This window comes from Calonectris borealis, chromosome 32 (genome assembly GCF_964195595.1).
Source record: "Calonectris borealis chromosome 32, bCalBor7.hap1.2, whole genome shotgun sequence".
NCBI classification, from domain to species: Eukaryota; Metazoa; Chordata; class Aves; order Procellariiformes; family Procellariidae; genus Calonectris; species Calonectris borealis.
This window is the reverse complement of record NC_134343.1, coordinates 502,857-517,795: the sequence shown is the minus strand read 5'-3', so window position 1 is coordinate 517,795 and position 14,939 is coordinate 502,857. Positions and strand designations below refer to the sequence as shown.

The 14,939-nt window shown below is 53.2% G+C and overlaps 1 protein-coding gene across 3 annotated transcripts in view; it reads left to right on the top strand.

The window, feature by feature from the left end:
- Positions 1-181: 181 nt before the first annotated feature.
- Positions 182-14,939, top strand: part of BICRA (BRD4 interacting chromatin remodeling complex associated protein) — a 37,404-nt gene continuing 22,646 nt past the window's right edge. For 2 of the 3 annotated variants that reach the window (XM_075134417.1, XM_075134416.1), the window contains exon 1: positions 182-414. In XM_075134417.1, coding sequence (XP_074990518.1) covers positions 327-414 — 88 coding nt within the window. In that variant the 5' untranslated portion in view covers positions 182-326. Of the gene's footprint in view, positions 415-10,042; positions 10,119-14,939 lie in introns of all 3 variants that reach the window. The other variant, XM_075134415.1, reaches the window with a different exon arrangement.

The window sequence follows — 14,939 nt, the reverse complement described above, 5'->3', positions numbered from 1 at the left end:
CGGGCCCGAGCATCCCCCAGCGGGGAGGAACCGGCGGCCCTGCCTCCCCCCGCCCCGGCCCGGGCTGTGCTGGGCCGCTCCTGGCAAGGCCGGGCCCGGGGCGAAGCTGGGCGCTCCCCGGGGGGGGGCGTGGCGGGAGGGGGGCGTGGCGTATGCAAATGCAGCAGACGGGGGGGTGGGGGCTGGCGGCGGTGGGGGGGGGGGGAGGCTGTGCGTTAATTTTCGCCCGCACCGCCCGGGGTGCCCCCGCCGCCGCCGCCCCCCGCGCTGGCCGCCGGCGGGTCGGTGGGGACGGGGACGGCGATCAGGCAGCGCGCTGAACCCCTATGTGTCGGTGCCTGGCGGGGTCCTGCCTCCGGAGCCCGTGCGGGGATGTCTGGGAGACCCCGCGCCGACTGCTGCTCAAACATCACGGTGAGTTTCTTACAATGCAGCAATTTCGCTTTAAATCGCTTAACTCCGCTACCTGCGGCGGCGGGCGGGGGGGGCTGCCCCCTCCCCGGGCACCGGCCCGGCCGCCTCTTCCCCCCCCGCTCTCTGCGTCCCGGCCCCGCCGCCCCCGGACAGCCCTCCCGGTGCGGCGGCTGCGGGTCACGTCTCCGGAATACAATGTACCTCCCCAAAAGGAGACGTCGCCCTCCGTTCCCCCCCCGCACCGCACACCCCCCTACACCTCCACACCCCCCGGCCGAAAAGAGGGGGCGCCGGTACCTCCTCCCCCACCCCCACCGCCCTCCTCCTCCTCCGCCGGTCCCCGCCGCCTCCGGGAAGCGCCCAGCTCGTCCCCACCTCCTCCCGGGCGAGGAGGAGGGGGGGGCTCGGGGAGAGGCCGCCGGTTCGCGCTGCCGTGACTCGGTGTTGCTGTCTCGGTTGCGGAGCTGCCGCCGGCCTGGGTGTCCCCCACCGCCCCGGTCCACTCCGCCTCCTCCTCCTCCTCCTCCTCCCGGGGAAGAGGCAGGGATGCCCTCGGATGGATCTGGAAGCGCAGGCACGGAGGGGAAGCCGGAGGGTTTGCAATGTCAGGATTAAAAACCTCCATCGCCGCCCGGCGAGGCGTCGCGAACGGTGCGGGAGCGAGCCCGCAGCTCCGTCAGCCCAGACCGGCGCGTCCTTCCCTGGGAAATGGCAAACTTGTGCTCCGGCCTGCTGCTGCCGACCAGGGCTCGTCCCCTCGGCACCGGTTTATCGAGGGGAAAACGCCGGGCGGGGGGATGTTCTGCTGGTGAAAGGAACTGCGTGGCTTTTGGTATCAAATGGGTGCCTTACGACGTGTTATAGCTCCCAAGTTTTTCCTCGGTGCATTAAAAATACATTAGCTGAATAAACTACAGTTCGTTGCTCTTCAAATTCTCTTCCTAGTTTTCATTTGTCTGCTGCTCGCAGCTTAATTTCGAAACGTATTTACCGTTTATGTAGTATTTTGGCTTTGCCTTTTTTGCGTGAGTGATTCCGGGCGTGCGGTCGTGGTTTTGGTTTCTGTGGGCTCTGTAGTTTTCTTGATATTCACACCCGGCGTGCCGGCTTTCCTTTGGGGGTGGTTTTTCCCTCCGTTTGCTTTCCGCAATTCCGTCTATCCCGTTTCTGGTGGATTTCTGGTGCCGTTTCAGTATCGGGATACCCGGCCGTAGCTGTTCACCGTCGTAGCTTTTCTTGTGTCGCTGAATAGTAGCAATTTGACCCAAAAGGAAGCTGGGGCGGGGGGGCTTTTGGGTTGGCCTTTCCCCCAAGTTCAGGTGCAGCAGGACTGGATATCGAGGGCGGACTCGTCCTGCGTGAGGGACTCGAGTGGCCGTGGCCGAAGTCGTGCTCTCAAACGGTGGTGGTAGCCGTGGGGGCTGCCCGCGCCGCGTGGGGTGGCTGGGCTGTCGGGGTGCCGTGCCGAGGGGCACCCCTTCGCCTGTGCTGGGCTCGGGACGAGTGGGGGGCATCACGATGGCATTTTCCTGCCGTTTCCTCATCCCCGTGGCTGTGTTGAGCTTTCTGTTTACATTTGAACACTAAAATATTTAACTTTTTTGCTGGCAGTTCTTTGATGCATAAACTAATTGTGCTGATCTTTGAATTACGATGATTATTATTATTTCTAGAATGAGAGGACAAGGTAATGGGGCACTTTTTCCCTGATTGTTATCCAACGGCATTTGCTGTTTAACTTCAGACAGGTGAACGGCCCCTCTCAAAAAAGTGCGGGCAGCCGGTATTTCGCAGTAATCTCTCGATTTTTAAAATCGAGATTTTAAAAAATCGCATCTTTTACTCTCGAACCCCCCAGCTCTGCCTCAGCTCCTGCTGCCGCAGGTCGTCCGCTTATAACCCGGACCGACGCGACCTCTGGAGCCGGTCAGCGTTGAGTCGCTGTCTCTCGATCCACGGTTTCTTCCCTCTTTTTTTTTTAGAAGGGGTAGCGGGGGGTGAGGAGGGGAAGCAGCGTTCTGGATCCAGAAAGAGGAGAGGACTCGATCCCTCTTGGCTGCACCTTCGTTCCCCTGAACGCTCCCCGGCAGCACCCGAGCTTTTGCCAAATACTATTTTGCCGCTTTGGTGCCCACCCACCGCCTTGTGCCAGCTGGGAGCTGGAAGTTCACCGCTTCTTTCTTTCCGTTGTTGTGGTGAACGGATTTCTCTTAGCAGGCAGCTAGGAACGCTTGGACGAATGGAGGCTAAAACATGGTAGCCTCGTTATTTTATTTGGATCGGAATTCTCGTGGCATCCCCTGTCTTAAAGCCAAACGTGTGCGTTATTTCAGAGCATTAATAGGTGAAATTTTAAGCGATGCGCTTGGCTGGTCCCTCCCTGTCCCCTGCACGCACGTACGCAGCCTGGCCAGGGTCCCCTGAGTACGGCTGTGGAGGCTGAAAGTAAAGTCTGCTGTAGTGTATACGGTTTTTTACACGTTTTTCCCTAGAAAACGCTATTTGTACAGATTCACACTTCTCTCTCCCAAAATATTCAGCGGTTTAGATATCGGGGGAGAAATCCAGTGACCTGAAAGCGCACGATAACTCTTCTCCTCTTTCTCTCCGACAAGACATTTGACCGAGTCCTTTCTTCCCGTCACTTTAATAAAAACCAGAGGGGAAATCATCTCTAGGGTCCATCGTGTGCGAAAGAAATACTTTGCACCAGAAAACGTTTTGGCGACAAATAAAGTAAACATCCCCCGCGCCCGCGAGCTGACGCCTCGCTCCTGCGATGTCACGTTCTCCCCGAGATTCCTCGGCTTTGCTGGGAATCTCTGCGGATGAAAAGGATTCGCTTCTGCGTCTCGCGTTGCAGGGAAACCCTAAATAATACCGCATCCTGCGGGGATTTAGTCCTCAAATATCCCATGATGTCTTTTTTTGAGTAGAAAGAGACCATTTCTGTAAGTCTGGGGGGGCATCTAGAGAGCGGCAATGTTTTACGCCGGTTATCCTGTGGAACGTGTCTCCCGTTGCGTGGATGAGGCCGGACTTTCAGAGCACTCTCCTCTCTTTTTTCCCTGAGGAAAACAACTTACGGGAATGGTTTGTGACTCGGCGTTTCGTTCCACTTGGGTTTTCACGATGTGAGAGACTTAACGCTAGATTTAAGTCTTTATAGGAAAGAGAAACATTCAAAATACAGCCTCAAAATCGTCGCGTTAGCAGAGTAGGATTTTTCTCAGTAGTGGCTGAATTTCACCCTGTAGTAGAGCGGAATTTTTGATTTAAGAAATGGGCAGATTGCCATCGCAGGCGTGAGCCGCTCTGTTATCGCACTCTGACTTTTTACAGGTATTTTGGTGTGGAGCTTGATATTTCCCTATGAACCGGTGAGCTTTGAGCGTGTATTCTTCCGCTGTCGTCTTATTTTTACATTTTCGCAGCCTTTTCCTGCTATCTCGTCAGGATGGATATATTAATGTCAAAACACTCGGCTTTAAAATACAGCTGTTAGCCGGTGAGCGGCTTCGGATTCGAGCTCGGTCCTATTGCGCTTCCCTCGCCCCATAATTTGGGTACTAAAAGAGGCGGCTGGAAGCTTGTCCCTTAATTCCCGAGTCCCGGGGGCTTCAGGGAGACGAGCTGTGAGACCACGGCCCGCTAATTGCCTTGCCTTAGCGGCGTTTACCCGGACTTCTTGATTAACAGCCCCTTAATGCTGAAAGTTAGCGTAGGCTAAGAATAAACGCCCTGGCAATCCTCAGCGGGGTTAGAAATGGTTTCAAACCCGCTAACGGAGTTCGAGGCGCGGAGGAGAGGGGAGGTTCGTGACGTTTTCTGCCGGAATTAGCGACACGTGCCAAAAATCTCCGGCGCCAGCGGGGCTTGAGCCGTCCCCGGCGCGAGGACGGCGGCCGCGCGTCGGCAATCTTATTGGCGGTATCGGCAGAGCAAGTGATTGCTATGGAGACTGAGCTATCGTTTCATCTCTTGAGGTGGTCCTTCCAGCCCAGGCCTGTTGGCGAAGCCGAGCGGGGAAAGCTTTTGTTCTTCTTGCCCCTTTCGTACCTGCTCTGTAAATAAACGGAGGGCTGCGGCATCCGGAGCTGTCAGACGAGCCCCTCTCGCCCGTCCCGGCGTAAGCAGACCCCAAACACGACTCCTTCACGTTCCCCCTTTCCCCCAGCGTCGTCTTCCTTTTGCAGAGAGTTCGTTTCTTCGAGTAATCGGGGGAATTAACGTTTCTGTTCTGATACAGAGCCTGAGGAGCGCGTTCGTAAATCGGCTACGGGTGGGACTGCGCCTTTCCCTGCTCCATAATAAAAGAGCAAATCTCCCTTTCGCCTGTTTGTCCGTGACTTGCGCAGCCCGTGTTCGTTTGGGCCGCGCAAAGCCCCTCTTCGGAGGCGCTGCCGTGGTATCGAGGCTCCCCGCTAGCGTCCGCGGCCCGTCTGCGCAGAAGTGTTACTCCTTTGCCTTTTCTCGAGTCGTATTCCATGTCGTCTGTCGGCCGCGGGTCGCCTGCGATGCCCGTTCAGCCTCGGAACCATGTTGTCTCCAACTCGTGGAGCTTGCTCCCGTTCGGTGTTCCCTGCGGAGGCAGAGCTCTCGCCCGCGCAGCCTTTCTCCGGAGCTGCTGCTTTCTGTGTGGTAGAAGAAAAGGTTACGTGAGTCGGCGTGCGTAGCATCCTGCGCTGTGCGTCCCCTACGGGGACCTTCGGCAGCCTGCCCTGCCTTCTGGCCCAGATGCCCGGCCGGCGCGCAGAAACCGTCGCTCTTTAGATGGTACCGGCACCCCAGCAAACCCCAAAATATCCCCCCGCTAGCAAAAAATCCTGTTAGCCAACAAGCGGAAACCGCCACCCGAAATTTCTTAATCGTGCTTGGGTTTTATACGTAGCGTGGAGTTGTCGGGAGGCAGTTTGGGTCTCCGTTACGGTACGGGTTTGTCTCGAATATTGCTATTTGATAGCCGAAACGTTTCAAAACCCTCAAAAGGGGAATTAAAGCCACGGTCGTGCCAGCGTAATCGCGCGTTCCTGGAGCCGGTGGTGGTGCGAGCAGGAGCCTCGTCTTCCTCCGTCGGGGCCCTTCTACCCTCTGACCAGCGGTGGCTGGGCAAGGACATGATAAAGCTTGAAAAATTCGGTTACCTGTTTCCCGCCGGCCCGAGCTTATTAGAGCGAAAGATACCTTTGCCGTTGCTCGTGCTCCCTACGGCCACGTTCCCCGTGGGGTATAAAAACCGGAGCTTGATAACGGCACGGTTACCGGCTCGGGATGAACACGCGAGGGCTGCTCTGTCCCCCTCTGAACTTCCCAATGTTTTTCCTTTGAGCCCCGGTTGCTGTGCCCCCCGCCCCCAGCCTCTGCTCCTCGCCTTCTGTGGCAGCAAATTGACCCGATTTTTGTCGTTTTTACTGCTGTCCGGAGAGAACTGAAAATCAGCTGTGAAAACAAGACTCTGCTGCGGCTAATGGGAGCAGCCGCGGAGGCCGTAGGACGGGCTGGCTGCAGGCGGAGAGCAAAAATACTTTAGTTTACATTCAGGGCATGTTTGAAAGTTGTTTCTGCTACCATAAGTAGTTGAAACATTCGTTGTGGCTTTGACGAAAAGGTCATAGATCTGCGCACGATGATGCATTCACCTGCAAAAAGCTGTTTTTTTTTTCTTCTTGTTTCGGACAACGATTTCTCGGGTGTTTTCTGAAGAGAACGCTATGAAATTGTTGGAGAACTTAAGAAAACTGTCAACGTTTATTTTTTTTTTTTTATCAGTTGTCGTTAAAAGTGAAGGCTTTTCAGCCAGCCTCTGGGGAGATACTACGGGTTCAGACCTGCTTCCTGAGAGGACCGTGTGTAGTTGAGTGTATTTCTCCTTTTTCTCTTATTTCTTTCTGAAATCTGCTCCCCCCCAAAAAAAAAAAAACCAGCACCCCTCTATCGTATTAATCGACCTGGTTTTGTGCATCTGCTGTCATCGTAAATCTCGGGCCTTCCCCCTGGGCCCGGGGTGCGTGTAGCCTTCGTGTCTGATTTACCTCTCCGCGAGGGCTGTCGCACCTTTCCCCAGCAGAAAAAAAATAACCTTTACGGTACGCCGGACAGCAAGACGATGAGCGATATCTGTGGGTTTGAACCAGGCCAAAACAACCTGCGACGGCTGCTCCTTGTCTAGGTAAATCGGGAGCGGTGTTTCCAGACGGAGAACAGCGTTTCTCCTCCGCCCGGCAAGTGTCTGCCGAGCTCCTTCCCCGCATCCTCTTCTCCCCTCTCCAGCCCCGGAAAGTTTTCCCCCTCCTTCCCCGAAAAGCGAGCACTTTGCCTCCCATTGTATTCCTCCTCCCGCTGCGGTCGAGGGAATGCGAGTCTGGAAATGATTTCAAGCAAAAAGCTCCAAGAAAATCCTGCGTCGCGCAGGGGGAGGGGAGGGCGGGCGGCCCGGGACGGTGCGAGTCCCCGCCGCCGCGAGGAAAACGCTTCCCTGCCCCAGAAACGGGACGGGGCAGCGCTGGGAGCGTCCTCGGCACGGCGTTGTCTCGTCCCTCCTGCCCGTGCGAAGGGAAGGGCGTGAAAACGGATCGATGCTGCACGAGTGACGGCGACGCGAGACAGGAGGGGAACCTACTTTGGTGGATTTAATCATTTTTTGAGTCATAGTTAACCTAGAAACTGTATGCAAATGTTTTTACTTTGTTTTTAACGGTGCTCCCGTAGGAAGAAACGTCCAACGCTGTTCTCGAGCAGCCCTCGCCTGCAGCTGCCGTCGGTTTGTGACTCGAGGGAGGCCGACAGCCAAAATCTGGGTTTCCCTCCTCTTTCTATCGCTCCCCAGGCAGTCTCGGCGGGGAAGTGGGGAGTCTCGCGCTCTCCGATTCCCCTCCTGAAAAAATGGAAACAGCGATAAAACGCTTGAAGCTTTGGGCGCGCGATTAGGAATCGGCTTTCTGTCGCGGAGAATAATTTCCCAGGGAAGGAGGATGTAAGTGCAAAACCGCGCCTTCACGAGTCTCTTGCTTTCGCCGCTCCAGAGCGTCCACTAAAAGAGTTAGAAAATCGTTTTCCTTCCCCATGTAATCTTTGTAGCTTCAGAAAAAAAAAAAAACAAAGAAGAAATCCCTGAAGGAAGGTGCGTGGACTTTGGTTCCTCCAGCAGTCGGGGCAGGGGCCGCCGGCTCTTCGTGCCTCGTCCCTGCGGGGTGGGGAAGCAGGCACGACGCTCCTGCTATTCCCACCCGAAGGGCTGGGAACGAAACAGAAGCTTCTCGAACCCTAGCAGCTCGCCGCGGTGATTTGCTCGTCTTATAAGAAAACTAGAGCGCGCCGAAACGGCTCGGAGCGTTTAAAGATCGGGCCGACCCGCGTTTCTTAGCGCGTGCGTCCGTACGGTGCCAAATGCTGAACTAAAGGCAGAGCGTGGGTAATTACCTGGGTGTTTGGAAGCTAATTGTAACGGAGGCATCCTGAGAAGCGTACGAGAAGGAATTCTACGGCGCAGTGAGAAACAAGTGTCTCCGGAGTTTCTTCCGTGAATACTTAATGTAAAAAACGTAACCTTAGTCACCTCAGATTTGACTTGTTTATTCGAGATTCGTGGGATTGGAACTCCTGGAGTCTGTTCAAAAATGTGATAGTCACCCCTTATGTAATAAAAGATGGGGTTTTTTTTTCCCTGTCTGTTTTCAGTGAAGCCTGAGGAAACTGGGCACTGCGATGTCAGGGGAAGTTGGAAACCTAAATTCCTTGTGGCTGGAATTTTAAAAGTGCTGTAATCTCTAAAATGGGTATAATATTACGGGTGTACTTCACAGCGCGGGAGGAATTGGAGTTTAATTCACTGCAAAATGCCGCAGGCTCTTTAATGCTTTATGTTTCCGTGGTATTTGTCACAGAGAGCAATCGCTTTTTAAATTTTCTGCTAACTTCTAGATTCTCGGGGAACGATGACAGGCAAAGACAATTATAACTCGTTTATTATACTCCCGGGTTTATATTTCTAGATAGTCAGCTGGAATATAATGTTTATAAATCAGCGCATCAGAAAACTTACAGTTTAACTATCGGCTGCCGTAGCTAACAACAGAACTGCTAAAATCATCGGCCCAGTTACTCTTATTCAGACTAAGCACCAATTTCCAGAATATGCAAACTGGGGTTTTTTTCTTGTAGGAACAGCAGAAAACGTTACCGGGACCTACGGCCAGAGCGCATGTGTGCATTGAGCTATATGGGGAGCTAATTTATGCACCCCTCTTTTGAGAACTACTTGTTGATATTTAGGGCAGCATACATTACCGAGGGCAGATCAGGCCGATTAATTTTAGAAGGTATAGACAGACTTGGTCCCTTTCTGGGAAATGTTAAATATCCTTCTCTGTCCTCTAGGTCCTGTACAATTAGGTGCTCGATGCGTTTAAACTCTCGCTGCGCTGCGAGAGCTGCTGCTTCTCCTTACGCGTAGCAAGTTTTATGGCAGGGGATTCCTATCTGAACCCTCTCATCGAAAGGAAGCGTATTTTCAATCCTCGCGTTTCCAGTTTTCCCTGACAAGGGAAGAAAATTCAAGTTCTCCTCAAAAGCGAATGCGTTAAACCAGCGCAGGTTGCTTTTGGCGTCATCCGAAACAGTGACGCGTACAACGGGGGGTGCCGGGCACCGTTCGAAAAGGAATGTTGCGGTAGAAAATCAGCAAGGACGGCAATCTGGTAAATGATTAGAAGAGGTAAAACCCCTCAGCGTGCGCTGCGAGGGTTGCTTTCCCATACGAAAACGGTGCTGTATCGCTAATACTGCGTATATTAACGCTGATACACGGGGAAGGTGGATTGCTTTCGCTCACCGATTCTTCTCTCGTTCACAGACGCGTCGTAATCGGCAGCGGGTCTGATAGCTGCATCCCGAAACCTTTCAGAAAGCGGTCAGGGACGTTCATACTCGGATACACGCAAAGCTCGTTTATTGCTTTAAACTCTCGATAAACCGAGTTGGCGGCGGGTGCGAGGCGTAGGATCCTTTCGGTGCTGAAGAACGGCAACCGATCTATTCCTGGTCGCTTCTTGCTGCGCGTTTCAACGCTTCGGAGCCAAACGAGGCTCACGCTGCTCCGTTTTTACCTGCTTATTTTCCATTATTCGTTGAAAGAAAATACTGAAACGCGTCTCGCCTGGTTTGGTGGCGCGGGGGTGCTGCGGAGAGCTGCAGCGTGGGTGTGCGGAGCGGGGAGATTTGGCTTCTTTAAGGGGGTCAGTTCCGCATCCCGCCAGCCGTGTATCCATGACAGCACGCTGCATCCTCGGCACCGGCGCTCCCAGCCTAAATCATTTACTCGCGCCTCTGACGAACACAGATGAACGTCAAGGGGAAATAACGTCCTATCGCGCAGTCTGGGCTTTGAGGGTTCTAAGGAATTCCAGAATCCAGGAATAGCTCGATTTCGGGTGTTGGTTTTGAGCAGGGGTGATCGACAGCGGCGCCGGAGTGCCTGGGTTTCTGGTTCCTGGTCGAATTCCATCTTGGCTTTTCGAACGCGCTCCTTAACGCTTCAAATTGACCCGTTGCCGTTCCAAGCCCCGCGTTTACGCTTTTTTGGGGGGTTTTTTGTTGGTGTAATAGTCCTTCTCTGTTTTTTCCTTTACAGTATGACTGCCTAAAGCAAATATGTTCTGTATCTCACCTCCTACCCGTAATGGGCACAGAGTTGCTAAAAACAAGAGGTCAGTAAAACCCAAGCGCTCCCCTCCTGTCCCTTGCCGTAGCGGGGTCCCCCCGAGGTCGGGTAAGGCAAACGGGGGTTATCCCTAAGAGTAGTAGCGGGGTGGGATGGGAAAACCGCGGGAAGAGCAGGGCTGCTCCCGGGTAGGTCTGACGCCTTTTAATATTTTTGCTAAGGAATAGCGGTAATAAAAACCTCACCCTGGAGAGATGCGCTCCGAGCAGCGGATTTTGTTTACGTTGTGGGTCAAAATGGTGTTTTAATTACCTCTTGAGCGGCTGTGGATGCTGTACGGAGCCCTAATTACCATGATTGTGCTGGGGTGTAAATTGGACCTCGTTCACTATTTCCCTTATTACTTCAAGCTGCCCATTATGCATCGTCTCCAAAACTATTCCAAACAGGGTTTTTCACTACTTGAGGGGACTTCCGTGTAAAACCTTATCCTCTAATACTGGTGACGGCTGCCTTATAATTATGGTCGGAGAAGGATTTCTGGAATTGAGTGGATCGAGTCAGCGGAAGACGTGTACCAAATGGTGAAAAGAAAATGCAGCGGGTTAAGAAATCCTTGGGAGAGCGGCGAAATGTGGGAACGCTAATTCGAACTTTATCTGTTAAAAATAGACGTTTGTCGTTGGTATGTTCGGAATCTGGGCTGTTTCCTTTTTTAAGTTTCTGCTAGGAAAATAAAAATATGCCTAACTGTTTATATTTCAAATATTTATTAGTACCGCGAAAATAAAACCTACGTGGTTTAGTTTCTGTTTTGGGGGTTTGTTGGCTTAGAAACATGAGCACCGGATGGATTTCTGGAGGAATCCTTTCCGCCGCAGAAAGCGTGGGGAAAGCAGCCGGGAGAGGACACGGCATTCCTGCAGGTCCTGTGGCAGAGCCTGCATTGAAATGGAGATTTCCTCGATTCCCGGCAGGATTCTTGCAGACTCTGCAAATCCCTCAATGCCGGCCCTAAGGGGAAATTATAATTTCCAGCTTTCTTCCCCGGAAGATGCTTTTGTTGTTGCGAGGTTTGCCCAGCGCACCTTCTTTTTTGCATAATAGATAAATCTGCCGGAACGCTGGAAAAAGAAGATGATGCCGGAGAAAGAGGGGCCGTTTCCTTTTTCCTACGCGCGCTTGTAACTCCTGTTGTTGCTACTACGATTTATGAACGCACCTTCAGCCGTCAAAAAATGGGTGTGTTAATTATTTCCCCCTTTCTGGAGTATGAGCTGCGTGTCCTCAGACCTGGAAAAGGTCCCAAAGTTCAGTGAATGGTGATGTAAAGATAAATAGGGGCTTCCATCAGGAGAAGCCCCGATGACAGTGACCGGGTCCATCTTAGAACCCCTTATGGCGTCTGAAAGCTGGGCCTTACCCGTTTAATTTTGGTTTCAGGGTTTGCCTCCAACTCTGGGGTTTATCCTGAGATACATTAAAATACCGGTAAAGTCCTGACGATATCATCCCTCAGCGAGAAGAACTGGTAAAATCGATGGGGATTATTGTAGAGTTTTTCCAAGGGTCACAGGGATAATTTGGCCGTTGAAGCCGGAGACAAACAAAACCTTACAAAACGACCCGTTCCGGGAGCGAGAAACTTCAGCGGGCTCTCTTTAGTTTTAGCGAGTTATTTTCCCCGTCGCTTTCTTTCGCTGTTCTCTCGGGAGGTGGGTGATAAATTAACCATGGATGCCGTGAAAGAGAGCGCCGAGGAAATGTTTGGTACTTCCCTCGCTGCCTTTGTTTGATGTAAATTCACTCGCAAGCGGGTTTGGATCTCCTCTGCTCGCTCGTCCCCGATCCTTTTTCGATTTGGTTTTCCTCGCTCAGAAAAACCCCTCGTGTCTTAAAGCGTTGCTGATGTTCTTAGCAGACCCTGGTCTTCAGCGGCTTCTCGCCTGTTTTTATCAATGAGCTCGGTAAGAGGAAGCCTGAGAAAATTGGAGGAATAAAAGTAAACGTTAATAAAACCTAAAAACCGAAAAGAAAACATTTAATGGGTGTCGAGGATATAAACTTCGTGCGCTAGGGGTAATTTGATCTCGCTCTGTGGTAAGAGCACGAAACGCGGAGAGAATAAAAGGGATTCTGTCTGGAAGGGAAAAGCGTTTGCTCAATACGAGTAGAACTTTCTGAAGTGATGGTGCGACTTCGGTGGCTTCTGAAAATCGTATTCCGCGGAACAGCCAGATCCCCTTCAAAGTCGTTATTTTAAGACTTCTAAGTCACGTACGCGCATTTTAAAATCGCCTTTGCTTTGTCTTAAAGAGCATGGGTGGAGGAAGAACACCCAGCAAGGTGACTGCGCCTTAGCGGCGCGTTAGGAGACGGGGCCGCGGCTGTGAGCAGTAAAAGCTGGGGCGCTGCCTGTCGAAGGGATGGAGGGGGGCTTCTCGCCCGCAGTCGAGGGGCGTCTGGGGCCGCCTTTCCAGCTGGACTCTTTCCGCAGCGGCGTGGGGATCCCTTGGCAGAAGGTGACGACTTGGGAGGTAGCGCTTTGACGTCTCGCCTCTCCCTCCGCCTTGTCGCGAGCTGCGAGCGCTGCCTGCCCCGTTAGCCGTGATGCCCCCCGGCTAACGATGCCGCGATGCCTCTGTTTCCCATCATCCCGGGGCGCTTCACCGCGTCAGGCTGCGGTTCGTTTGCGAGGTCGTTAACGGCTGTGTAAATGAGAGAGAAACACTACGTTTGGTTTAATAACCTCGCCGTGGCGTAAAGGACTGCGCAGAGGTTGGGACGGCGGAGGATTTTTTGTGCGGTGTTTTTTGTGCCGTTCCTTGCTCGTTTTCCACGTATCCCCTGTGCTCCCTGGTCCTCTTTCCCTGGATTCCCGTGGTATTTGGCTGCTGCCAGGTTAAACCACGACAAAGCCGAGTGACATTGGCCTTGTGGGAGAGGGAACGAACTTGGCAAGAGAACTTAATCGTTGACTCGTTCCAGAAAGCTGGAGGAGAAACGCTCTGGGTTGTCAGACGTGGGGCTTCAGCGGAGCTTGCGGAAACCGAATTTCACAAAAACGTTTCCGTGTTTTACCTCGCCTGTCTTTAAACTGCGATTATTTCTGTTACCTTGTGAACCTTCTCAAGACCTTTTTTTCTCCAGACCAAAAGGGACGACGACGTACAACAGCTTTTGGGGAGTGGAGGTTCCCGTGCGTGTCCGTACCTCCCGGTGCCTCAGCGTCGCTCTGGGTGCCGGCAGGACGCGGGCGGCATTGCCCTCGCCCGGGGAAATCTTCCTTCCCAGCCGCCTCCTGCAACAGCTGGGCTCATCGCAATAAATACTAATTTAACCGAAAGTGGCCGGTTTTGCTCGGGCATCCTGACCGCGACAAAACTTGATGCCTTCTGTACAGAGGTTTGCTGTATCTTTGTTAAAACCGCAAAAAATACTTTCCGCGATGTTGATGCTTTAAAGGTCGTAGTTGGTGTCAGAGGGGAAGTCGGACGGAGCTGCTTTGCGCTCGAGATTTTCGGTATCTGCCGCCGTGACGTTGCTGGCGCCGGTGAACGTGGAGTATTTATTGTCTCGAAGCGGAGGTGGAACACGGCGAAGCTAAATTCTGCAGACGTGAACGCGTTTTTGCTTTCGCGTGGAGAACGGCGCATCGGGCGCTGTGTCCTTTTAAACACCTCATGTTTTTGAAGCGAAGGGACGGAATTGTGGCCGTGGCTGGGCTGGAGACGCCGGATCCAGCCCCTCCGGAGGATGTTCTGCCGTCTCGGTCGGCCCAGGCCAGCTAGGATTGCTTCGTATCGAGCGTTTTTTGAAGCTGCTTTCAGCTGCTGGTGAGGCTGTAAAGGAAGAAGGGGGGAAAAGTCTTTTTGCTGGATGATCTGTTCGCTTTTGGCTCGGAAAGCAAGGAGGAAAACGGGTCGTTTGTGGCTTGAAGCCGGTGGCGGCTCCGTTTTGGTGCCAGCCCCGGTGATTTACCGGTGCCGGGGAAGGTCTGAGGCTGGCAGCCGGCAGCCTCGTTCAGCTCCTTCTCTTTGGGCGGTCCGGGGTGTCCTCAGCTTTCCAGAGTTATCTCAAACGTTCCTGGTGTAATACAAAATACATTCTAATCATTATCTCTAATTACAAAGGGAAGCTAAATCACAGAGGAATAATGATTGTAGTGTCTTAAATATGATAAAACAAAGAATAATTAACAATTAAGGCGCAGGCTGCAGATAGGACTCCAAAGGCCCCGCGTTTCCATTACCGCGTTCAATTTTTGCCCTGTCGCCGCCGGCTGTTGCCTCCCTTGGGCGCGGGGCAGCGTCGGTGAAACCGTGCCGGCGATCCTTCCGCTCCGCGCCTCCGCAGAATCCCTCTCGCCATCCAGGAACGAGCTGTTCCGGCTCGGGACGGGAGGCTCGTGGCTACCGTCAGGACAAGGCTGATGGGACCGAAAGCGAAACCCGGCTCTGCGGTCTCCTCCGCGGAGAGGGAAGTGACCCCGGGGCGGTTCTTACCACCAAACGCCAAAAGTTTGGGCACGTACGAGGAGGAAATCGCGCTTTAGAGACAGCAGAAGTTCTTTTCTTTCCTGTTTGCAAACAGCGGGCTGGAAATGCTAAACCCCGTTGCCTTTTCTGGTGACCTTGCTCCGCGGGTCCTGCTCCGTCTGTGCCGTCGTCGTTCCTGGATTTGCCGGGGGGGGGTTACTTTTACTGGGATAATCTGGGAATTGGGGATGCCTCTCCCGCGGGAGAAGGAAAACTGCTTGTAATCTCTTCAAAGTGTTTTTTCTGCCTCCTTTTCGAGAGCTTACCGGGATGTTCGGTGTTTTCCTTCCCGTTACATTTCTGCCGGCGAAAGGCTTTTCCTTACATCG